Source organism: Pangasianodon hypophthalmus, chromosome 20, assembly GCF_027358585.1.
Source record: "Pangasianodon hypophthalmus isolate fPanHyp1 chromosome 20, fPanHyp1.pri, whole genome shotgun sequence".
In the NCBI taxonomy this organism is placed as follows: domain Eukaryota; kingdom Metazoa; phylum Chordata; class Actinopteri; order Siluriformes; family Pangasiidae; genus Pangasianodon; species Pangasianodon hypophthalmus.
In genome coordinates, this window is record NC_069729.1 from 1,784,779 (window position 1) to 1,811,620 (window position 26,842).

The 26,842-nt window shown below is 36.9% G+C and overlaps 2 protein-coding genes across 7 annotated transcripts; both read right to left on the minus strand.

Annotated features, from left to right (window-relative positions):
- Window positions 1-625: 625 nt before the first annotated feature.
- LOC113539509 (uncharacterized) lies at window positions 626-8,470 on the minus strand. Of its 6 annotated transcripts, none has more exons than XM_053242435.1 (15): window positions 7,792-8,470; window positions 7,295-7,594; window positions 6,816-7,130; window positions 6,671-6,724; window positions 5,869-6,186; window positions 5,396-5,710; window positions 5,251-5,304; window positions 4,707-4,757; window positions 4,542-4,580; window positions 4,373-4,453; window positions 4,198-4,251; window positions 4,012-4,062; window positions 3,761-3,802; window positions 2,511-2,615; window positions 626-2,231 (listed from the first exon to the last, which is right to left on the minus strand). In XM_053242435.1, exons 1-15 carry the CDS (start codon window positions 7,847-7,849, stop codon window positions 2,209-2,211), a joined length of 1,860 nt encoding a protein of 619 aa, XP_053098410.1. In that variant the 5' UTR covers window positions 7,850-8,470; the 3' UTR covers window positions 626-2,208. The 6 variants fall into 6 exon arrangements, with proteins under 6 accessions (XP_053098410.1, XP_053098409.1, XP_053098412.1 ...); XM_053242434.1 differs by having other exon boundaries at window positions 2,511-2,618; XM_053242437.1 differs by lacking the exon at window positions 4,012-4,062.
- A 7,529-nt stretch (window positions 8,471-15,999) lies between these two features.
- Window positions 16,000-26,547, minus strand: LOC117595665 (eukaryotic translation initiation factor 4 gamma 1). The gene is made up of 22 exons (XM_053227272.1): window positions 26,426-26,547; window positions 26,257-26,326; window positions 26,089-26,156; window positions 25,866-25,952; window positions 25,410-25,470; window positions 25,030-25,202; window positions 24,737-24,865; window positions 24,412-24,660; window positions 23,901-24,131; window positions 23,502-23,630; window positions 23,177-23,425; window positions 22,663-22,893; window positions 22,264-22,392; window positions 21,891-22,187; window positions 21,561-21,666; window positions 21,127-21,317; window positions 20,796-20,858; window positions 20,365-20,616; window positions 19,880-20,182; window positions 19,667-19,777; window positions 19,122-19,511; window positions 16,000-18,707 (listed from the first exon to the last, which is right to left on the minus strand). The coding sequence occupies exons 1-22, from the start codon at window positions 26,531-26,533 to the stop codon at window positions 18,621-18,623; spliced, it is 3,714 nt and encodes a 1,237-aa protein (XP_053083247.1). The 5' UTR covers window positions 26,534-26,547; the 3' UTR covers window positions 16,000-18,620.
- Between the last annotated feature and the right edge of the window lie 295 nt (window positions 26,548-26,842).

The window sequence follows — 26,842 nt, forward strand, 5'->3', positions numbered from 1 at the left end:
AAGCAGAGTGACGCACACAGCGAAATGTCCCAGTGCGGTTATAGGAAATATAGGCACTCTTGGAACTCTGCTCGACCAATCACATTAGTGGACCAGAATTAACTGTTGTGTAAAGAGAAATTAAACCTGTTGCTTGCTGACCAATCAGCCATTTTCGACGGTATTCCTGCTATTCTCAGCTGCTGGTCTGTCACTTATATGGCTAATGGTTTCTAGACTGTTCCTCTAGCCCCTGGTACACAAATAGATGAGTGTAAACTGACCAATTTTTGATGTAAAAAAAGAAAATCCTGATTTGTACATAATGCAAATAACTCAGTTCAGTCTCCTGAGTCATCTTTGCTGAAATTCTAACAGACATCATGTTCTTTTCTTCATGATTTCACTAAGGCATGAATTGCACAAACACTTTAAATACATAACTAGAATTCACATTAGGTAAAGGTTTAATATTTATGACAGAATGTTGTGTCAGTTAGGTTCTTTGATACAGTAGACCTATAATCCGTTAGAAACCACGCAGGCTGTTGCATCAAACTGCAAAACTCATTTAAAGTGTAGAACAATTTATTGTAGCAATTACAGAATTTACAGAGCAGGGAGTCACATTCTCTCTCTCTCTCTCTCTCTCTCACACACACACACACACACACACACACACACACACACTCTCACTGATATATAAGATGCTGAAGAACACCCCCTACTGGAACATTATGCAAATCATATTTAGCTCAATATTATTCTAGACTAAAAAAAGGAACCTGTCCTCATGTGGGTGACACCGGATATTGCGATAGAAATATTTCACAGCTGCACATATCCCAGAGTTCTTGTAGATGATTTGGGTTACTGACAGGAAGTGTGCTGTGTTGGTCATTTCTTCCCATTTCTCTTGCTGACCTTTAATAGTTTTTTGCTAGTCATTGCAAGAGACACTGCTAAACAGATGAAAAGATTACAATCTTTTGTAAGATTATTTATACTTTTTATTTGTGGATATGAATGATGGTGCTGTAGCTGATGTAATAATTTAATTCTGTAAAACCACAGCTGCTTTAGAGAGAAGTGGAGTTATCTAACAAATATTTCAAAATGACACCATCATGATCAAATAAAAAGATATAAACGTTTGTAAAGATCTTTTGATAAAATGAACAAGTGAAAACTATTTTAGATAAATCTAGTGCAGAAGAGAAGCAGCGAGTCCTGTTCAGTGTCCATCATTCAGCTGTGTATATCACCTCTGTGTAAACCTCATCAGCGTCTGCAGGGGAACAGTTTACACACACACACACACACATCAATCACAGCTTTACTCAGTAATCATCCACTTCTTAAAGCCTACAGTCACCTGGGAACACCTGAACCAACAGACACTTCCAGAGTTATCAACACTGTACTGTCATTAAAATTCACTCATCATTCTAATTAAATAAATCACTTTAAAATTGTTGAGCATGTGTTTGGTTGTGTTTGAAAAAGAATATTTCTATTGTGTTTGGTTTAGTTGGAAAAAGGCATTCATAGCCTCCAACAATTAGTAATAAAAATGTCTAATTATAGTCTATGTAGCAATATGTAATTTACAGAACTGTTCTTTATAAAGATTATATATTTTTTAAGAGAAAAACAGTTGGCAAGCTAATCTGCTAGCTAACATTATGTAACCAATGAAGACAGGCTAGCAAACAAGCTACAACAACAATATAATATACAATATAGATCATTAGATGGAAAAAAAAGCATAGTTAAATATTGTAATAAAGTTTATGAATGCTTGTGTCTGATCATAAGTGCATTACGGTGCTTTATAGCTGACTAGCTCAGCCTTAGCTAAGACTATGAGACGTCTATTGCATTAGAAGAAGCTAATGTCCGTTAGCTAGCTACTTTAGTGAAGATAGTTCCAGCTCAGTCGACACCGAGAGCGTACAGAACTGCAGCAGGTCTGTGTAAAAGTGTGTTTCCTTCACACCGGCAGTGATACAAATACACACATTAGTGCGGGTGTGGAAGTGGATTCAGTGTTAAAAAGCTGATGAAAGCTCACCTTTAAATCTGTCCATCCAAAAGGAGAGCAGAGAAACGCCAGCAGGAAACGACAGACATTTTAACAGTTAGTCGTGTACATGGATACGTTTCAGCACACTTTATATTCATTTTGTGCCAAAGTAGAAAGGCTTGGAAATAAATGGCGGAAGTTTCTCACCTTCCTCTTCTGTCTATCCCTGAAAGAAAAGTCATTTTGATCTGTCACTTCCATGAATAAATGCTCATTTTAACACTCCAGAATATAATTTCATGTTTTTATGAAATGTTTTCGATTACTTTGAGGTATATTATAAGCTACAGGAACAGAGTAATGTTTCACTGGTAACAAATAAACATGTAAAATAATCCAAATGAACTTTTACATGCATAAATGAAGAAATGCATCGTTACTAACACACCTGAGTAATGAAGGTTCAGTAATTTACCACAATAATAAAATAACAGGAAGAACTCACTGAGGAAGATGCAGATACTGAATCCAGTCAGTAAACCTCCAGCCACAAGCACACACAGTAATGTAACTCTCCACACTGATGAAAAATGAAGCTTCTCAGGAGAACCTGCTGTAGGACGATCATTTCATCACACTGTACAGTTGTTTTGTAGGTTTTAATGGTTTCCCATTGAACACTAAAAGAGATGCTCTTACTGAAGTTAAAAAGAATCAACGGAATGAACATACAAAAATATTTTATATTAATATATCTATTTATCTTTGCACAGGAAAGAAATCCAACAAAAACATAGTCACTAATAAGTTCAAACACAGTTCAAAAGTAATTAAATGAATAGCTCTGCCATTTGGTTATACACAACTCACTTGTTGTGATGAATATTCTAGTAGTGGTGGTAATAAAACCACACACACAACTTTAATTAAAAGATCGATAACTGATGCTGAATGTGTGAGAATCGTTCTTTAGGTATGAATCGTGTTGTCGGTGCAGGACGCAAATCTGATCAAAACACAAATATTACCACAAAAACTACACACACTGAAGTTTATTGCATTGCTACACCGATACAAATGACCAAAGTAAAATGAACTCCACAAAATTTTATGAAATGGAAATTGACTCAACATGATTCAGATGTCTAAAGCCATGCACATAAAAGCTCAGTTATGTGATTAAATGTAACTTACGTATCAGACTGTATTTATCACTCATTAGAGAGCGAGCAGTCGGGTTTTAATCCTAGTTGCTAAGTGTGATATTAATGTTCTAATATCATGAAAGCAGTTTCCATTACACCTTCATAAAATACTGGATAATTTGTTTAAGAGTCCATCATTTATGTTCTAGCACGCTGCGCTTAGCATGTGCTCTTTCACCGTTTAGTGTTCAGCTTCTGTGAGCCTTTATGGGGTTTCGTGGACGTGGCTAAATGTAAATCCTTTGTGCCGTAAACTCGCTTTGTAATTTACAGCTGATTTATCAGCTGTAATTTATTAAACATAACTATTATTTATAAAAATAACTGATTTATTAAACACTCTTATGTTTTCTGTTAGTTGGGAAAATCCCCAAATCCTCCTATATGAGTCAGTTTTTTAATTTGCTGAGGTGTGAACATGATGGTTATTGTAGGTTAATACAGATAAAGTCATAAATCAGAATTCCAGTTAAGTTTACAAATGATCAGAATAAATACAATCCAGGTTATTAGATATGATATTAATGATATATAAGAACAAATGACTTACTTTTAGGAAAATCTGTCTGATCGGTTGTGTTGGGTTTTTCACCTACATGAAAGAACATGGAGGTTTTACAAATAAAAACTATATGAAAAACATTCATAAATGTGCTGATGATAATTAAGCTGCACGCTATATTTCACTGTAGCATATAAGTGTATAAGGTTTTCTTATTAATTTAATGCTATATAAGTTTTATGCTACATAATATACAACTTATACAACTATCACATAAACAAATTGGAGTTGTTACTGACTAGTTTTTGGGCCTCTTGTGGTGTTTACATGAGAATCAGAAACTGGAAAAGCTACAGAGAGAATTACAAAGAAATATGATAACAGGGAATTATTATATTATAACTGAAAAATACAATATAATAATTCCTGTTCATCATATTTCTTTCATGTTAACGTGGCAGTGGTAGCTGAAGAAATGAACTAACCTGTAGTAGATTTGTCTTTAGTTGTGGTTTGCGATAATGATACAGTACACAACTCTAACAAAAGAAGTGTTTGTACATCTGTAAAAATTAAGCTTAATAATATAATAACACAATTCAAATTTGATAAATAATGCACATTAAATGGCAATTATAAAAGGTTTAATTTAAAACTAACCTGAAGTAGTTTTCTCTTTAGTTGTGGATGACATTGTTGTGTGTCTTGTGGTTTTCAGATGAGTTGAAAGAACTGAAGAAGCTAGAAAGAAAATTACACAACATATATTAAAGGAGATTTATTACTTCAATAAATAGACTAAACAGTGTAGATGAAGGAATAGACTGACCTGCAGATACAGATGTTGGTGTCGTTACCAGACTCAAATCTGAATAACACAAACATTTACATAAAAAACTACACACACTGAATTTGACTGCATGACTACACCAATTCAAATGACCTAAAGTAAAATGAAGACCTCAAAATTCTAAATTAAAACTGAATTACTTACCAGAAGTGGATTTTTCAGTTGTGAGCAGCTGTGTTGTTTCAGTTAAGAAATCTAAAATGCAAATGGATTAAAAAGGAATCAATTGTATAAAAGCATGCACATAAAAGCGCAGTCATGTGATTAAATGTAACTTACTGATTCCTGCTGTAATTCTTTCTATATGTGTAAATGTGCAGGTAGGATTTTAAAAAGTTCCGAGTAAATTCATATTCATATTCGTTTTCCTAAATGTCATATCCAGAACAGCATCACACATTCATGTTTGTTTTTAAATCTAAAGTAACAAAAAACTCTAATGTGTCTGTTTTATCCTCTAGATTTGTGAGTTTTGGGAATTAAACTGTGATACTTAAAGAAATGAATGAACCAAAAATTGATGCCTCTTTAGTCACTAAATAAACTACACACATAATATATATTATAAAAAAGGAATATGTAGTATACAATAAAAACATCTTACAGTGTAACATAATTCAGATGAAACTTCAGTTATATAAAAGTGTAACAGAACTAAACAGCAGCAAATAAAATAAAATGAACTCACATGCAGTAGATTTCTCAGTAGTGACGGACGGCTGTGTTGGTGTAGGAAAGAAAGCTGATGAAAAATAGATGTGAATAAATTCAAACAGAAAAGTTAATGAAGTAATTGAAAGAAAACTTCAGTCATGTGATTAAATGTAACTTACGTATCAGACTGTATTTATCACTCATTAGAGAGCGAGCAGTCGGGTCAGAGGTCAGTGAATAATCACAGCTCACTTCATGCTTCTTTACTGACTGCAGACGTCTGGACAGATCATCTCCCAGTGCTTTAAAAATACAAAGCACCTTCCCAGATTCTCTCTTTTGAAAGAATATTTTTACATAAGGCTGAGGAATTTCTCCAGTGTAGAGATTACAGCTAAAATTAGCAGTTACTGACTCTGACCCTGGTATTTCACATTCAAATCTGAATTCATCAAGCTGATGATCATGACTGATGGTTAGTATCGGTTTCTGATCTGCAGAGGAATAAATAAAATAAATCAATCCATTGATGAATGAATTAATAAATTTCACCAAAGGGCATTATACAGTAGTACATTGTTTTTTGTTAATTGAGTAATTATAAATGTAAATGAGAAATTCTATGATTCATACAGACAATAATACACATTACTTGTAATGTAGCGCTTACTCAGCACTGTGACTGGAGCTGGGAGAGAGTGAGGAGAAGGAGTACGATCAGAGTAATCCACAGAGTAAAAACAAATAATATGAAGTGTTCCAGGAGACCTGCGTCGTGTCCACCTGATCAGTTCAGAACCAGTGAGTGAGAGCTGACATGATGGAGAGTGTTTTAGCTTTCTGTAGTCTCCCTCTGGGTAGAAATAACACTGAGACACTTTAACACTGTGAGGAACATCACAGCGAAGCTTCACTGATCCTCTCTCTGTGATAACTTCAGGAGACACGAGCAGCCGAGGCTGAGGAACATCTACAACCACACACACAAATCACACAGTCCAGCACAATGTCAATCACTGACTTCTGAATGAAATGTCTAACTGATTCCTGCTGTAATTCTTTCTATATGTGTAAATGCGCAGGTAGGATTTTAAAAAGCTCCGAGTAAATTCGGATTCATATTTGTTTTCCTAAATGTCATATCCAGAACAGCATCACACGTTCATGTTTGTTTTTAAATCTAAAGTAACACAAAAAACTCTAATGTCTCTGTTTTATCCTCTAGATTTGTGAGTTTTGGGAATTAAACTGTGATACTTAAAGAAATGAATGAACCAAATATTGATTCATCTTTAGTCACTAAATAAACTACACACATAATATATATTATAAAAAAAGGAATATGTAAAATAAAATAAATGCATCTTACAAGTGTAACATAATTCAGATGAAACTTCAGTTATATAAAAGTGTAACAGAACTAAACAGCAGCAAATAAAATAAAATGAACTCACATGCAGTAGATTTCTCAGCAGTGACGGACGGCTGTGTTGGTGTAGGAAAGAAAGCTGATGAAAAATAGATGTGAATAAATTCAAACAGAAAAGTTAATGAAGTAATTCAAAGAAAACTTCAGCTATGGGATTAAATGTAACTTACGTATCAGACTGTATTTATCACTCATTAGAGAGCGAGCAGTCGGGTCAGAGGTCAGTGAATAATCACAGCTCACTTCACGCCTCTTTACTGACTGCAGACGATTCAACACTTCATTTCTCTGTGCTTTAAAAATACAAAGCACCTTCCCAGATCTTGTCTTTTGAGATCTTTGGTGTTGCCAAGGCTGAGGATTTTCTCCAGTGTAGAGATTACAGCTAAAATCAGCAGTTACTGACTCTGACCCTGGTATTTCACATGAAAGTGTGAATTCATCAAACTGATCATCATGACTGATGCTTAGCTTTGGTTTCTGATCTGCAGAGAAATAAATAAAGGATTTAAATAAATAAATATATAGCACTATAATGGATGTATAGAAAGGAGGTAACAATTATTATAGACATTCATGTTGTGGTAATAAATTCAAGTGTAAAATAGACAGTGATAGACATCATAATAAACTATGATGTAGCGCTTACTCAGCACTGTGACTGGAGCTGGGAGAGAGTGAGGAGAAGGAGTCTTAACAGAGTAATCCACAGTGTAATAACAAATAATATGAAGTGTTCCAGGAGACCTGCGTCGTGTCCACCTGATCAGTTCAGAACCAGTGAGTGAGAGCTGACATGATGGAGAGAGTTTTGTATTTGTGTTTTCTCCCTCTGGGTAGAAATAACACTGATGCACTTTAACATCGCGTGGAACATCACAGTGAAGCTGCACTGATCCTCTCTCTGTAATAACTTCAGGAGACATGAGCAGCCGGGGCTGAGGAACATCTACAACCACACACACAAATCACACAGTCCACTTAATACACACTGTATGTGATATCAAACTGAACATAACCGCTTTTTGTTGTAGTCATTGTGTATAAACCCAGAAGCATCTCTAAAAATCTCTTGAATTATTTTTTAAACATCTGTTAGAACTGATCACTCAAATCACAGCACCAGAAAAAGAGAAAAAGACTCACTTTGAGAGTTAATGTCCAGAATCAGATGGAAGAAGAACAGGAGGACGAGCAGCTCCATTTCACAACCACTGGATGAAGTGAAAGCATCGAAACGCTTGTCTCAAAAGTAACAAACTGAGGAAGCAGGTCATTTAAGCCACAGGAAAACCACATAGTTTAGTGTTTAACAGAACGCTCATGTCTCCACTGTGTTCAAGTTCACACACTCACTTCTCAGCAGTTTACACAGAACTAAACGAAAAGCTTTAACATGTTTGTTTAGTTTGTTATAGTTCTATTCCTGAAAATATCCTTTGCCATGTCCTCTGATGATGTCGCTAACACTACTGTCGTAAAGGTTTCAAACTAGTAAGTGGAATTGTACATGGTGAACACAGACAAGCAGAGTGACGCACACAGCGAAATGTCCCAGTGCGGTTATAGGAAATATAGGCACTCTTGGAACTCTGCTCGACCAATCACATTAGTGGACCAGAATTAACTGTTGTGTAAAGAGAAATTAAACCTGTTGCTTGCTGACCAATCAGCCATTTTCGACGGTATTCCTGCTATTCTCAGCTGCTGGTCTGTCACTTATATGGCTAATGGTTTCTAGACTGTTCCTCTAGCCCCTGGTACACAAATAGATGAGTGTAAACTGACCAATTTTTGATGTAAAAAAAGAAAATCCTGATTTGTACATAATGCAAATAACTCAGTTCAGTCTCCTGAGTCATCTTTGCTGAAATTCTAACAGACATCATGTTCTTTTCTTCATGATTTCACTAAGGCATGAATTGCACAAACACTTTAAATACATAACTAGAATTCACATTAGGTAAAGGTTTAATATTTATGACAGAATGTTGTGTCAGTTAGGTTCTTTGATACAGTAGACCTATAATCCGTTAGAAACCACGCAGGCTGTTGCATCAAACTGCAAAACTCATTTAAAGTGTAGAACAATTTATTGTAGCAATTACAGAATTTACAGAGCAGGGAGTCACATTCTCTCTCTCTCTCTCTCTCTCTCTCTCTCTCTCACACACACACACACACACACACACACACTCTCACTGATATATAAGATGCTGAAGAACACCCCCTACTGGAACATTATGCAAATCATATTTAGCTCAATATTATTCTAGACTAAAAAAAGGAACCTGTCCTCATGTGGGTGACACCGGATATTGCGATAGAAATATTTCACAGCTGCACATATCCCAGAGTTCTTGTAGATGATTTGGGTTACTGACAGGAAGTGTGCTGTGTTGGTCATTTCTTCCCATTTCTCTTGCTGACCTTTAATAGTTTTTTGCTAGTCATTGCAAGAGACACTGCTAAACAGATGAAAAGATTACAATCTTTTGTAAGATTATTTATACTTTTTATTAGTGGATATGAATGATGGTGCTGTAGCTGATGTAATAATTTAATTCTGTAAAATCACAGCTGCTTCATAGAGAAGTGGAGTTATCTAACAAATGTTTCAAAATGACACCATCATGATCAAATAAAAAGATATAAACGTTTGTAAAGATCTTTTGATAAAATGAACAAGTGAAAACTATTTTAGATAAATCTAGTGCAGAAGAGAAGCAGCGAGTCCTGTTCAGTGTCCATCATTCAGCTGTGTATATCACCTCTGTGTAAACCTCATCAGCGTCTGCAGGGGAACAGTTTACACACACACACACACACACACACACACATCAATCACAGCTTTACTCAGTAATCATCCACTTCTTAAAGCCTACAGTCACCTGGGAACACCTGAACCAACAGACACTTCCAGAGTTATCAACACTGTATTGTCATTAAAATTCACTCATCATTCTAATTAAATAAATCACTTTAAAATTGTTGAGCATGTGTTTGGTTGTGTTTGAAAAAGAATATTTCTATTGCGTTTGGTTTAGTTGGAAAAAGGCATTCATAGCCTCCAACAATTAGTAATACAAATGTCTAATTATAGTCTATGTAGCAATATGTAATTTACAGAACTGTTCTTTATAAAGATTATATATTTTTTAAGAGAAAAACAGTTGGCAAGCTAATCTGCTAGCTAACATTATGTAACCAATGAAGACAGGCTAGCAAACAAGCTACAACAACAATATAATATACAATATAGATCATTAGATGAAAAAAAAGCATAGTTAAATATTGTAATAAAGTTTATGAATGCTTGTGTCTGATCATAAGTGCATTACGGTGCTTTATAGCTGACCAGCTCAGCCTTAGCTAAGACTATGAGACGTCTATTGCATTAGAAGAAGCTAATGTCCGTTAGCTAGCTACTTTAGTGAAGATAGTTCCAGCTCAGTCGACACCGAGAGCGTACAGAACTGCAGCAGGTCTGTGTAAAAGTGTGTTTCCTTCACATCAGCAGTGATACAAATACACACATTAGTGCGGGTGTGGAAGTGGATTCAGTGTTAAAAAGCTGATGAAAGCTCACCTTTAAATCTGTCCATCCAAAAGGAGAGCAGAGAAACGACAGACATTTTAACAGTTAGTCGTGTACATGGATACGTTTCAGCACACTTTATATTCATTTTGTGCCAAAGTAGAAAGGCTTGGAAATAAATGGCGGAAGTTTCTCACCTTCCTCTTCTGTCTATCCCTGAAAGAAATGTCATTTTGTCACTATTATGAAATGTTTTCAATTACTTTGAGGTATATTATAAGCTACAGGAACAGAGTAATGTTTCACTGGTAACAAATAAACATGTAAAATAATCCAAATGAACTTTTACATGCATAAATGAAGAAATGCATCGTTACTAACACACCTGAGTAATGAAGGTTCAGTAATTTACCACAATAATAAAATAAGAGGAAGAACTCACTGAGGAAGATGCAGATACTGAATCCAGTCAGTAAACCTCCAGCCACAAGCACACACAGTAATGTAACTCTCCACACTGATGAAAACTGAAGCTTCTCAGGAGAACCTGCTGTAGGACGATCATTTCATCACACTGTACAGTTGTTTTGTAGGTTTTAATGGTTTCCCATTGAACACTAAAAGAGATGCTCTTACTGAAGTTAAAAAGAATCAACGGAATGAACATACAAAAATATTTTATATTAATATATCTATTTATCTTTGCACAGGAAAGAAATCCAACAAAAACATAGTCACTAATAAGTTCAAACACAGTTCAAAAGTAATTAAATGAATAGCTCTGCCATTTGGTTATACACAACTCACTTGTTGTGATGAATATTCTAGTAGTGGTGGTAATAAAACCACACACACAACTTTAATTAAAAGATCGATAACTGATGCTGAATGTGTGAGAATCGTTCTTTAGGTATGAATCGTGTTGTCGGTGCAGGACGCAAATCTGATCAAAACACAAATATTACCACAAAAACTACACACACTGAAGTTTATTGCATTGCTACACCGATACAAATGACCAAAGTAAAATGAACTCCACAAAATTTTATGAAATGGAAATTGACTCAACATGATTCAGATGTCTAAAGCCATGCACATAAAAGCTCAGTCATGTGATTAAATGTAACTTACGTATCAGACTGTATTTATCACTCATTAGAGAGCGAGCAGTCGGGTTTTAATCCTAGTTGCTAAGTGTGATATTAATGTTCTAATATCATGAAAGCAGTTTCCATTACACCTTCATAAAATACTGGATAATTTGTTTAAGAGTCCATGACTGAGGGAGTTTATATGGTTAGAGCATGAAGTAGAGAATAAAACACTCCAACATGCTGTTATAGGGAAATAATTAACGACGGTGTGGTGTGATGAAGCAGAGTTACTGTTACTACCCTGAAGTTGATTATTTTCCTATAAAAGCACATCCCTGAGTGTTTTATTCCTCTTGTACTACAGCAATTCACCAATGCTAACATTTTTTATCTATTAAAGAACGACATTTCGTTGGTGAAACCAGTTAATTCCTGTTATCATTTATGTTCTAGCACGCTGCGCATAGCATGTGCTCTTTCACCGTTTAGTGTTCAGCTTCTGTGAGCCTTTATGGGGTTTCGTGGACGTGGCTAAATGTAAATCCTTTGTGCCGTAAACTCACTTGGTAATTTACAGCTGATTTATCAACTGTAATTTATTAAACATAACTATTATTTATAAAAAATAACTGATTTCTTCTTTAGTTACATAATAATGTATACACATACTTGTATTATTGTAAAAAAAAAGGAATATGTAATATAAAATAAACACATTTTACAAGTGTAACATAATTCAGATTAAACTTCAGTTATATAAAAGTGTAACAGAACTAAACAGCAGCAAATAAAATAAAATGAACTCACATGCAGTAGATTTCTCAGCAGTGATGGACGGCTGTGTTGGTGTAGGAAAGAAACCTGATGAAAAATAGATGTGAATAAATTCAAACAGAAAAGTTAGTAAGGTAATTGAAAGAAAACTTCAGTCATGTGATTAAATGTAACTTACGTATCAGACTGTATTTATCACTCATTAGAGAGCGAGCAGTCGGGTCAGAGGTCAGTGAATAATCACAGCTCACTTCATGCTTCTTTACTGACTGCAGACGATTCAACACTTCATTTCTCTGCGCTTTAAAAATACAAACTGCCTCCCCAGATCGGCTCTTCTGAGATCTTTGGTGTTGCCAAGGCTGAGGATTTTCTCCAGTGTAGAGATTACAGCTAAAATCAGCAGTTCCTGACTCTGACACTGGTATTTCACATGAAAGTGTGAATTCATCAAAGTGAGCATCATGACTGACGCTTAGCTTTGGTTTCTGATCTGCAGAGAAATAAATAAAGGATTTAAATAAATAAATATATAGCACTATAATGGATGTATAGAAAGGAGGTAACAATTATTAGACATTCATACTGTGGTAATAAATTCAAGCGTAAAATAGTTAACGACGATAACAATAGTCAGTGATACACATAATAACAAACTATAATGTAGCGCTTACACAGCACTGTGACTGAAGCTGGGAGAGAGCGAGGAAAAAGAGTACGATCAGCGTAATCCAGAGAGTAATAACAAATAATATGAAGTGTTCCAGGAGACCTGCGTCGTGTCCAACTGATCAGTTCAGAACCAGTGAGTGAGAGCTGACATGATGGAGAGAGTTTTGTATTTGTGTTTTCTCCCTCTGGGTAGAAATAACACTGAGACACTTTAACATCGCGTGGAACATCACAGTGAAGCTGCACTGATCCTCTCTCTGTGATAACTTCAGGAGACACGAGCAGCCAGGGCTGAGGAACATCTACAACCACACACACAAATCACACAGTCCAATTAATACACACTGTATGTGATATCAAGCTGAAATATCTGGAATTTTCAAAAATGAGATAATGTCATTGCCAAAGCTGCTATTAGAATATCTAACATGTGTCAAATGACTAAAATTAATTAAACACAAGTCTAAAAATGAGCAAATGAAATATCTTGAATAAAGCCAAATTTATTCACTTTTTCTTATTAATTTTTCGTATAAGTTTACAATAAGCCAAATATAATAAGATTATTAAACCTATTTTGAGATTTTCTGTTGGCAGATAATTTTTCTAGTATTTTTTTAATTAGCAAAATGATCTGACATCAGAAAAGTTAAAAACTGGAATTAGTAAAAATGTCTAGAAACAAGTTTAATAATATTATATTTGGTTTATTGTAATGATTATATAAATTAAATTATGTAAACTATTATATAATAGATAAATATCAGAGAAAGCACATGAAGTAAAACTGGGAAAAAATATAGACAGGTTCTTTATAAACATCATTATTCATATCCTGTGTTTCAGATAGAAAAGCTTTTTTAATGCTGGATTATTTTGCAGAATTGGCTTGTTCATGTGCGTAATCAGACCAAAGGTTTTTAATAAAGATAATATCAGGAAAGTTTAAACCTTGACATTTTCATGCTAGAAGCTGAAGTCTTGCATTTATGGAAGTGCTTTTAGTGATAGCATTTTTAAAAATACACAATCTGACATATCTGAGATGCATCACTAAAACAGCTTCACATTAAGTGCTAAGTCAAACAATATTAAATAGCTCAATATTAAATACTTAGCAATGTTCAGTTCCAAAATTAATTTTGTGAAACATATATTTTAAAAACCCTGTGACTGTCTTCTCTTCATCGTAGTATCAAATCTCCTGTGCATGTAATGTTGGTAAAATCTTTCTTTCACCTTTATTAACAAAATATAAAATGGCTCCTTTTTACCTGCACAGGGCTCGGAGCTTCTTTAAAGCATCTTAGACAAAATAATCGAGTGAGCATCCTTATCCAATCAACATTATTCAGTGTGTCTGTATCAGAAGGAACTTTTATATAATAACTATTTGTTTAAAAACACGACTCACTTTGCAGGTGAACGTCCTGAATCAGATGGAGGAAGAGGAGAAGGGTGAGCAGTGCCATTTCACACTCACTGGATGAAGCTAAAGCAAAGAGATTCTGGTCTTAATACCTGGAAAAAGATCATTTTAGATCAGAAGAAAAACCCAAACCTGTCCACCTGAAAACTCCACAGCATCTCCACACATAGCTGAAGTAAAGCCACATTTAATATACGTATGAATGTGTTTTTATATATGAATACAAACCTTCAGAAAAAGAAAATTAGAAGGACGGTGGTCCAGTGCTGTTTCTCCTACAGAGTGAGAGCACAGACGAGACAGAGCGCTTTCTCACATCAGCTCACAGGAAAACCACGGCTTATTATAAAGATACACCTTTCATTTCAGCTCACCACCATCACATCAGCAGCTTCTCTGTGAGAACAAAACGTTTTCTATGTTTTAAAGACCAGTACAGAAAGCTCTGGTGACACTCAGCAAGATGTTGCACATTTTTCAGCAAGATGTTTTTTACTTTATAGATGAACAAATCTAAAAAAAATCTACAAAATCACAAATACATCAATTAATTAAAATCATAATTTATTCAATGTGCGGTTCACAAAGAGGCAAAACTGTAGTGACTACATCAATACGTTAATCATAAATAAGGAATAAAACACTCTTTATCGTGCTGTTTTAGGAAAAGAATCAACAGCAGGTTGGGGAGATGAAGCCGAGTTACTGCTACTAACCCAAATTTGATTCTTTTCATATAAAAGCACGTCCCCAATAAATTCCAGGGTAGCAAGTGCAGTTTCTTAAAGACGTTACAGAATGAATTTCTGAAAGGACAATGAGATAAATAAAATAAAATATTCTACAATGAAAGAGCATCCAAAAGGTGTTATAAATTAAATAAATAAAGGCAAACACTTCTCTGAGACTCTTCATATTGCATTAAGAAAGACATAAAGTTTTGAACCTTTTCATCATAAATGTCATAATAACAATCACTCTTTGACTATTTTTTGTTGCCTGTGATATTTAAGGAACATCTGAGAAACATACATTAAATGCCTTGTTGCTACAAATCCAATGTTTTTGTTTTCACGGTTCTTTCCCTCCTAGGGGTGTGTAAACTTTTGCACTTAACAGTCATACATTAGGTAATAGAGCTACACATGAGCGCTCAGTGAAGCCTCTCCTGCCCTCTAGTGGACAAATGGCGGTACTGCAGAAAAGTTCTCTGGTTTATTTTTTTTAGCAAGTCCTAGGCTGTAAAATGTTTGTACAGAACAAAACGTTTGCTTGGCTTAAGCCTCTGATGTTATGCGAATATTATTTGTATTAATATTGTGTTGATCTGTTATTTAAAATGCGCATCGTCTTTTTAACGCCATAGGTTTTGTTGTTGTTGTTGGTGGGACATTAATTAACGTTGCACCCCAGGGAGCGCGCACTGGTCACGTGATCACGCCATGCCATAAATAGCCTGCACCATCTTCTCCACGTTAAAGCTGTTAAAAAGATCGTGTCTGTAGGTTTTAAGCAACACCAGCCCCTGCGCGCCTTTGCCATTTGTTTATCTATCTATCTATCTATCTATCTATCATAATTAGCCAGAAGAAATGTGCATTTTAATGCAATGGTTTATATTTATATAAAGCTGAGGATAGAAGATAGAGCAGTTCAAGGAAGTTACATCATGTATGAAGAAAATTTTTATCTTTTACCCTTCAAAAAATCAGTAGCTGCTTATTGCAGGTGTGATTTCAGGTGTAAATGAACAAGGCAGAACATTGCAGATGCAGTTTATGAGAAAAAGAAGAAGAAGCAGAAGTCAGGAGGAGACTGAGCAGAGGAGCTTCGAGACACAGAGGAGATTTACCTCAGAGAAAGCGTTCTGTACTTCAGCAGTGTTTAGAGAAAATATAAATAAAGATTGTACATGTATTTCCAGACTGGAGGAATCATGAGGAGTGAAATTGTGGTTGAACAACAGCTTCCAAGCTAGTAAAACATGTCAGTGAAAAGACCACAGCTTTACAGGGCTTTATTTATTTATTTATTTATTCATTTATTCATTTGTACACTGAAATCACAGTGTAACACAAAAACAATACCAGACACTTGTTTGAAAATGTCTTTGGGGAAATGAAACCAAAAACTATCACTGCTGAGCAGAAAAGATTTCAGTCAATTCATTTTCAGTGTTATATTAACAATCTCTCTCTCTCTCTCTCTCTCTCTCTCTCAGTGAGCTGAAGATGTCCATGTTAGAAAAGAAGTGGAGAGTGTTTTATCCCTTCTTTTTTTTTTAATCACACTGTTTGCAGTAAAACAAATGAGCTGAAGATGAAGTTCACTCTCACATGGCTGGTTCCTTGAGTACCTTCTGTAACTATTATGAATGATTCAATCTGCAGGGAAAAAAAAAACTACAGGAAAGGTGTGTAGGTGCGAGAGTGAGGAATGCACTGGGGGTTAAGGGGTTAAATCAGGAAGGAAATCTTATTACTTTCTATTAAATTATTATCGTGGTTCACTTAAAAACTTTATCTTCTTATGTTCTAAAATTCTTGCAAATTTCATATTCACAAGAATTATATTCTGTCTGGGGCAAGTTTATATCTCTCTAAATCTGTTTGATTTTATCCTAATTGTGATCTGTGGTGAGAGAACATGTCTTTCCAATTAATAAGCATAACCTGTAGCAATGCTCATGTAATTTACAAAGCAAACAGGAAAACTAGCCTTGCTCGAGCATAGGATTCTCACTGACCTTTAACTTTACAGCAAGTAGCATGAAATGAATGTCTAGCATAGAAGACTATATACACGCTGGATCTTTACAAAACAATGCAGTTGTTTGATTACGAGCATTTACAAGCAGCGCAATCTTCATTAACATCTGAAGAAAAATATCACAAACCAAAACTTGTTTTACTTTATTTTGTTCAAGGTGGAAAGCAAACTGGACAAACGTAAGTATTTGATATTCACGTTTCAAATGGACCTTTGCTTTAAAAATGTACAAATCCTTCCAAGTAAAACAAATAGGTTGATCATGAAAAAAATCATTTCTTACACTGAAATAATTTCTTTAATTGAAATAAACCCTCTATATACAATAAAGATGTTAGAAAACAATAAAGATATTATTTAGCAGAAGGAGAAGCACGAGCCACACAAAAATAACACTGTATGCAAAAACAGATGGGTTTTCTGCTCTTCAGCACAACCATAAAAACAGCAAATAGTGTCCATGTTAGAATCCGTCTTCTTTACATACAGCTTGACTGAGTTAAAACTGAATTAACTTCAGGATTTACGTCTTTAACCTTGTTTCTTATACGATATTTACATAGTAGAGCACAAGGCATATTGTAAGAAACCACGTCCAATAAGACATTAATGTATTAATCTACTAATCTTCATTTATATCTCACACAGGGTTCGGATGAGAAAGAGAAACAATTCAACAAATTAAATTTGTTTTCAAATAAAATTCAATTCTAAAATGGGTTCTCACAGTAAGCATTATTTTAATTAGATAGATAGATAGATAGATCACTTTAATAATCCCAGAGGGAAATTCACACATTACAGCAGCAGCAAAAGAACAGTGTTTGCAATGAGAAGTAATCAAGAGTAATAAACGTATTCAGTAAGATTATAATCAGTAGAAAAATAAATCTAACTGTAAACACCAGTCCTCTGAGGAAATGTAAGTGACAGTGCAAGTAATAACATCAGATATGCAGCAAAGATACGATACGATCAGCAAAACGTCCACATGAAGCTGGCTAGTGCAATTATATAGTGAGTTAGCAGCAGTGCAGTGAACAGAAGGCCAGCAGCAGACGACTGATGAGTTTATTTCAGGAATAGGCACAATAACGTCCCGGCACAGTGAAGGACTAGTTTCTGGTATCGCTGTAACATGGCTGATCCTGTGCTCTGACCCCAGCTTCCTAACAAGCTGGGATATGCGAAGAAAAGAATTTCACTGTGCTGTAATGTGTATGTGACAAATAAAGGCTTCTGCTTCGACTATTTGGATCATTTAAAAAAAAATGTGTAAAATTATAACATTTGTTTATGGTATATATACATATATTTAAGGTCAGAATCTATAATCTAAATTACTTATTTTTCTTTTACTCATATACTAACCCCCCTGACAGTACATTATTACAAATAATTAAATTGAAAACAATATACAATTAATTGTATTACTAGGAATTTTATTTTTTATTGGGATGCTCTCCCATGTTAAGCATTATTTAATGTTGGCTGGTTTTTGGTATCTGCTCCTGCACATACCAAAGTAGAAGAAACCTGAGTGAATTACGTAAAGCTTTCACTGATTTCTTACGCAAAGTAAGTTATTCTTGTTGATGTACAAAACTTCACTGATGAAAAAATGAATTAGCATGAAAGTAAAGTTTGCTGGGACGAATCATTTCTTTATTTGCTTGGTTGTGCAGCATGCTGTCCTGGATCACTGCTGCTTTCGTCTGATCTGTCTGTTCTTCTGCACACGAGAGCGAGGCCTACGCTTTGCAGACCTGCCTGTCTGTCCGTCTGCCTACACACACACACACACACACACACTTCTTTTTAAATACATGTTGCTTAACATTTTTATAAACTCTTTTTTTACTGTTCATATTTACATCTTTACAAATGAACATTTACATCTTTACAAATGAACATTTGCAACAACAGTCTTTTAGAAAAGCACAATGTCACCTGAAATAACGTTGTTTCTGGCTTAAACAGTGTTTGTGGGAAAAAAAAACAGTTTTAAATATGTACAGTACCTACTTTTAGTAAAGCACTGGAAATGTGATACATGTATTATGCATTCACAAAATATATGAAAGTACTTACATGTATATGAAATGCAAAAACTTCCTTCTAACTATCAAACTATCAACATATGGACTCAAAGACACGCCCACATTTCCATATACGGTCTCAAGAACAGGTCTCATCTTACCTTGTTGTTATCGTCGTTTGCGGGGAACTTCTTGAGTCCCCTTCTATAGCTGTTGCTCTGAGGCCGATTGTTTTGGTGGATTTTGGGGAGCTGAGTAGAGAAACAACTTGGTTGGACGAAGACACAAGCGAGACTGGACTGCGCAGAGATAAGCGGAGTGCGCACTACCTTATCCAGTTCCACATCCAGGTCCTTGTCGATGTTGCACATCAGGCAGCAGAAATGATCCAAATTGTCTTCGCTGGGATTCTTCAGCAGCTTGGAGATGCAGTCGTGCATGACCTGCTCCGTTACCATCTTCCTCTTAAAAAGTTCACCGAGGATCATGGTGTTGCCGAGGCAGCGAGCTCTTTCCTTCACTTCTGCATTCGGATGTTGCTGGTCTTCTTCCTGCAAGAAAACTTCAGCATTCAGTTGTGCTATTTTTCCATAATATGTAGGCACATATTGGGAGCTGGTGTGTGACAGATGACAACAGGCTCGTGGGCGGGAATTAGCAAAAATGCAGTGAAATATGTATATGGGATGGTGTGAGTATGGCACACCTGTTCTTGCGTCTGCTCGAAGTCTTTCTCAAACAAATCCATGCAGTGGCTGAGCAGCATTTTTTGGAAAGTCATTTTGGCTTCCAGCATTTCTGAGGCTGGAAGTTCCACCTGGACATGAACAACAAGCACAAATAACGTTTTCTTAAGAACAGCAACACTAACGCAATTAGCACAAAGCCATCATTAAAGTGTCCTATGTGCTGCACTCACGTTCTTGACATGGTGGCACACTTCAGCACAGACGATGGACTGCCCGAGTGCAGAAACCACTTTGTCATAGACGATCTCCATGACCCCTTTGAGTCTCTCCTCAGTGTTGATGGGAAGCTTAGTGATCTTCTCCATCTCCTTCTGGAAGTTCTGCACTGACAGAATGCTGTCGAATGTTTCTGAAGTTTTGTCCAGCATGCTGCGCACGAGCCTGGACAGCTCCGGAGTCTTAGCCACATCTGCCTCTTGCGCTGTTTGCACTTGCCCCACCCTTCTGAGCCGAAGTCCCTGTCGCACTAGAGTCTGAGAGAGAACAAACTCAAATTCATCATAATGATTTTTAAATAAAATAAGAAAATGGCTGGAACTAAATTAGCTTCTTCTCCTTCTAAGGAATCTTTGGATAAAAGTCACTGGAACTATATTCAAAATTAAACACCTTAAACCACCTCAAGACACAAGTTCATTGTTTGTGTGTTGTGTACCGTATTCATCTCGTCCTTTGGGAGAGGTACAGGAGCCTTCATAATCTCAGTCTGTTTAGGCTCTGCAGAAGCCAGAGGCGTGGAGGACGGTAGCAGATCTAAGACAGTCTCAGGATCAGACACTGCCGGAGACGCTGCAGAGGGTTCCACAAGCCCCGTCATCTTGCAGGCTCTCTCTGCCTCCTCTTGCTCTTGCTCAATCAGAGGGAGGCAGAAACGGACTTGTTTATGGGGCTTTTCCTGAGATCGAGTCTGGGAGAGAACAAAACACAGGTTCATCATAATTTTAAATGCCTTAAACAGCCCAAGACAAAACGAGTTCAGCGTGTTTCAGTAAATAGCAACAAGATAAAAACTCTGTGTAACTGTTCTACATTGTGTAGCTCAGTCTTGGTTTCTTCCTTCTCGGTTGACTTGTTGGCTTTCCCTACCTTTTTCTGCTCATCTATTATGACGGGAGTGAGGCAGAAACGGACTCGTTTATGGGGCTTTTCCTGAGATCGAGTTTGGGAGAGAATAAACACAGGTTCATCATAAAGTTTCTAAATTACAATAAAGTAATTGTAAAAGCAACAGCACTAAAACTTCTGGTTTTAAATTAGCTAACTTATTTCTTGGGAGTCTTTTGGGAGTCATTTTACATTACATTTCCAGAAAGTGTTCAGACATAATAATAATAATAATACTTGTGGGACATTTAACATAAGTTTGCTGTGTTTCTGTAAATAATAACTGAATAAAAACACTGTGTGATTGTTATACCTTCTCCAGCTCACTCTTCACCTCTGCTACAGGGGCTGTGGTAGGCTCCGCCTCCTGTGGGGGTGTGGTTGTTTGAGGTAGGGAAGCCTCCACAATATCACTCCATCTAAGCTCTGTAGGAGCCAGAGGTGCAGATGATGGCAGAGGTGCTGAGGCAGGTTCCACAGGAGCCGGGGGCTTCACTTGCTCATCTGAATAAAACGCACAACAAGAAGGAGATACAATGGAATAAACTGAGTGAATTAAAGACCATTGGCCAGAGAAAAGTACATAATAAACATTACAACATTAAGTCTGGTGCAAAAGGATCAATTTTAAAGTAACTGAAGCTCAAAAATGGTCTATTTCTCTTAGTTGATTAACATGAGGAATTAAATAGGACAGCAGAAAATTGAGCAGATCAGCAGCAGGAGACACGTTTGTAGGATCCTCACCTTGGCTTTTCTTCACTGCCGGCTTGTTGACTTTCTCTTCCTCCTCTTGCTCTGCCTCAATCGGAGGGAGGCAGAAATGGACTCGTTTATGGGGCTTTTCCTGAGTCTGGGAGAGAACAAAACACAGTAATAGTAAAAACAACAGCACTAAATCTTCTGCAACTAAATTAGCTTCTTGGGCGTCTTTTGGAAGTCATTTTAGATTGCTCTTTCAGAAAATGTTCAGACATAATACACTGTACATTGTTATTGCACATAATTCTTTTGGCTTTATAATCAGAATTACTGGTATGACATTAAACACCTTAAACACCCAACACACAAGTTCACCGTGTTTCTGTAAATAATTGAATAAAAAACACTGTGTGATTGTTGTACCTTCTCCAGCTCACTCTTCACCTCTGCCACAGGGGCTGTGGTAGGCTCCGCCTCCTGTGGGGGTGTGGTTTTTAGAGGTGTAGATGCCTCTACAACGTCACTTTCTTTATTCTCTGTAGGAGCCAGAGGTGCAGATGATGGTGCATCAGAAATGAAAGTAAAAGTGGAGGGTTGCTGATCTTCCTCGATCGGAGGGATGCAGAAAAGGAGTTGACCCGGCCTTCTACGATGCTTTTCCTGAGATCGAGTCTGGGAGAGAACAAACACAGGTTCAGTGTGTTTCAGTACATAGCAATAGGATAAAAACTCTGTGTAACTGTTCTACCTTGTTTTCCTCCTTTCCTGCTGACTTTCTGGCTTTCTCTGCCTGTTTCTGCCGAACTTCCTCCATCGGAGGGATGCAGAAGAGGAGCTGACTCGTTCTTTTGCGTCGCTTTTGCCCTGACGGACGAGTCTGGGAGAGAACACACACAGATTCATCATAATGTTTCTAAACTGAAATAAAGTAATAGTACAAGCATCAACACTACAACAGCTGGAACGAGATTTGTTTCTTTCCCTCTATGTAGTCTTTAGTAATCATTTTAGATCATGTTTCCCCACATGGTCAGACACAGTACACTGTATACTGTGGGACGTTAAAAAACATAAACACCTAGGACACAACTTCACTGTGTTTCTGTAAATAATAACTGAATAAAGAAACGCTGTGTGATTGTTGTACCTTCTCCAGCTCACGCTTCACTTCTGCCACAGGGGCTGTGGTAGGCTCCGCCTCCTGTGGGGGTGTGGTTTTTAGAGGTAGGGAAGCCTTCACAATGTCACTCCATTTCAGCTCTGGAAGAGCCAAAGGTGCTGATGATGGTGCATCAGAAATGAAAGTGACGGGTTGCTGGTCTTCCTCGATTGGAGGGATGCCGAAAAGGAGCTGACCCGGCCTTCTACAACGCTTTTCCTGAGATCGAGTTTAGAAGAGAATAAACACAGATTCATCATAATGTTTCTACATTACGATAACATAATAGTAAAAGCAACAGCACTAAAACTTCTGGATTTAAATTAGCTAATTTATTTCTTGGGAGTCTTTTGGAATCATTTTAGTTTGCATTTCCAGAAAATCTTCAAAAAAAATAATAAAAATAATAATAATAATAATAATAATAAGTGTGGGACATTAAACACAAGTTCACCGTGTTTCTGTAAATAATTGAATAAAAAACACTGTGTGATTGTTGTACCTTCTCCAGCTCACTCTTCACTTCTGCCACAGGGGCTGTGGTAGGCTCCGCCTCCTGTGGGGGTGTGGTTTTTAGAGGTGTAGATGCCTCTACAACGTCACTTTCTTTATTCTCTGTAGGAGCCAGAGGTGCAGATGATGGTGCATCAGAAATGAAAGTAAAAGTGGAGGGTTGCTGATCTTCCTCGATCGGAGGGATGCAGAAAAGGAGTTGACCCGGCCTTCTACGACGCTTTTCCTGAGATCGAGTCTGGGAGAGAACAAACACAGGTTCAGTGTGTTTCAGTAAATAGCAATAGGATAAAAACTCTGTGTTACTGTTCTACCTTGTTTTCCTCCTTTCCTGCTGACTTTCTGGCTTTCTCTGCCTGTTTCTGCTGAACTTCCTCCATCGGAGGGATGCAGAAGAGGAGCTGACCCGTTCTTTTGCGTCGCTTTTGCCCTGACGGACGAGTCTGGGAGAGAACACACACAGATTCATCATAATGTTTCTAAACTTAAATAAAGTAATAGTACAAGCATCAACACTACAACAGCTGGAACGAGATTTGTTTCTTTCCCTCTATGTAGTCTTCAGTAATCATTTTAGATCATGTTTCCCCACATGGTCAGACACAGTACACTGTATACTGTGGGACATTAAAAAACATAAACACCTAGGACACAACTTCACTGTGTTTCTGTAAATAATAACTGAATAAAGAAACGCTGTGTGATTGTTGTACCTTCTCCAGCTCACGCTTCACTTCTGCCACAGGGGCTGTGGTAGGCTCCGCCTCCTGTGGGGGTGTGGTTTTTGGAGGTAGGGAAGCCTTCACAATGTCACTCCATTTCAGCTCTGGAAGAGCCAGAGGTGCTGATGATGGTGCATCAGAAATGAAAGTGACGGGTTGCTGGTCTTCCTCGATTGGAGGGATGCCGAAAAGGAGCTGACCCGGCCTTCTACAACGCTTTTCCTGAGATCGAGTTTAGAAGAGAATAAACACAGATTCATCATAATGTTTCTACATTACAATAACGTAATAGTAAAAGCAACAGCACTAAAGCTTCTGGATTTAAATTAGCTGATTTATTTCTTGGGAGTATTTTGGAATCATTTTAGTTTGCATTTCCAGAAAATCTTCAAAAAAAATAATAAAAATAATAATAATAATAATAATAATTGTGGGACATTAAACACAAGTTCACAGTGTTTCTGTAAATAATTGAATAAAAAACACTGTGTGATTGTTGTACCTTCTCCAGCTCACTCTTCACCTCTGCCACAGGGGCTGTGGTAGGCTCCGCCTCCTGTGGGGGTGTGGTTTTTAGAGGTGTAGATGCCTCTACAACGTCACTTTCTTTATTCTCTGTAGGAGCCAGAGGTGCAGATGATGGTGCATCAGAAATGAAAGTAAAAGTGGAGGGTTGCTGATCTTCCTCGATCGGAGGGATGCAGAAAAGGAGTTGACCCGGCCTTCTACGACGCTTTTCCTGAGATCGAGTCTGGGAGAGAACAAACACAGGTTCAGTGTGTTTCAGTACATAGCAATAGGATAAAAACTCTGTGTAACGGTTCTACCTTGTTTTCTTCCTTTCCTGCTGACTTTCTGGCTTTCTCTGCCTGTTTCTGCCGAACTTCCTCCATCGGAGGGATGCAGAAGAGGAGCTGACCCGTTCTTTTGCGTCGCTTTTGCCCTGACGGACGAGTCTGGGAGAGAACACACACAGATTCATCATAATTTTTCTAAACTTAAATAAAGTAATAGTACAAGCATCAACACTACAACAGCTGGAACGAAAGTTATTTCTTCACAACTTCACTGTGTTTCTGTAAATAATAACTGAATAAAAAACGCTGTGTGATTGTTGTACCTTCTCCAGCTCACTCTTCACTTCTGCCACAGGGGCTGTGGTAGGCTCCGCCTCCTGTGGGGGTGTGGTTGTTAGAGGTGTAGATGCCTCTACAACGTCACTTTCTTTATTCTCTGCGGGAGCCAGAGGTACAGATGATGGAGCATCAGAAATGAAAGTGACAGGTTGCTGATCTAGAAGTTGATAAAATGGAATAAATTAAGTGAAATAAAGGCCATAACACAGTACACAGTACAAAACAAACATTACAACATTAAATTTCACAGTGACTGGAGCTTCATAATGGGTTAAAAACAAAATGTCGAGTTCCTTCTATTCACTAGCATGACAATTAAATATGACAGCAGGAAATTGGAGTTTATTTACAAAGTTTTCTTTACCATGTGGGAGAACGTCAGCAGCAGGAGCCACGTCTACACTGCTGGACTGAACTTCTCTAGACTGAGAGAGAAAAGGAGAAAGAAGAGATAAGATATAACGTCTTGGCTTTCTTTTCTATTATTACACTCCAGTAAAACTTAAACATGGCCTGTTTTGAAAAAAAAAATCTGAACATTGAGAATTATTTAGTAGAAAACTAATATTCCATGTCATCTTTCAACTTTTTGTGACCCAAAGTGTGTAACTGCCTCTTTACCTCCTTGTAGCCAAAAATTTTAAGTTTTCAATTTATTGTCCAGCTCTAGTATTTTCTAGAGATTCATTTTAAGAAGTCATGTTACATGTATACTTTTTATAAATCACTTTCAGAGGACAAAAAAAAAACTGTCATGTATAAGTGACAAAGCCCTATAAAAATTGAACTGTGTGTAGTAAAGCTCGAGCACTAATCTTACATGAGGTTGTGTCAGTGGAGACGTTCTTTCTCCCAAGATCTCGGCCGTAATATCTCGGTTATTCTCATCAGGGTCTTCAATTTTTATCTGTAAGGAATTCAAGGTGACTTGCTTGACACATCAGCACAAAACATGAGCATCGAAAAACATGACAACTTTAAAGTATTAGCCAGATGTCATGTTATATTTCTATTCTAGCAGGACTTTTTTTTTTATTTATTACCAATCTGCGCTCCCTTTTCTGCAGGGCTTCTTGTTGAGGAGGTTGGAAGGTGGGATAATACACTCCATCTGAAAACAATAACATGTAATCAGTAACACCTTTGGCCCTCTCCCAAATCAGAAACATCTATTAAGAAAAAAGTGAGTGAGAGAGTGAGAGAAACCTTACCTAACAGGAAGCCAGGCTTAACTCCATTGTGTGATCCAACAGCTGGGGCCACTGGATTCGGCTGAAGCTGCTGAAAAAGTGCATAGTTCATTTTAAAAAAATTTGTAGTGTATATGTGTGGAGTCAATATCTTGACTTGCTCGAGATTAGGATAAAAACAGAGTTATACCATGGTAGATGGGATGAAACAGGCCTGTGGGTTCATCACCATCCCTGCAGGTGGGCAGTAGATGCAGTGGGGCAGTGCAGGGTGAAACAGGTGAGGAGATGGCATCATGAATGAGGAATACATCTGTTACAGGAGTGGAAAAAACAAACAGGTTTAGTGTTTCAGCTTTAAAGACATTCAGGCCTAAATTCAGAAGGAAATGTAACTTCTGTTTGAGCTCCGTCAATGTTTAAGACCTAAACAAGACAATCGGCTCAGCTCACTATTAAGAACCGACTCTTTCGTCTATCAAACGACTCCTTGCCAGTTTTTTTTTTTTTTATCAAAAGTGACACTCATCAGCAGTAGAAGTGAAAGAGCCCTGCCAATTTATCCTGATAAAGTAGAAGTTAGTATTAGATATTCATGTCTCTGACG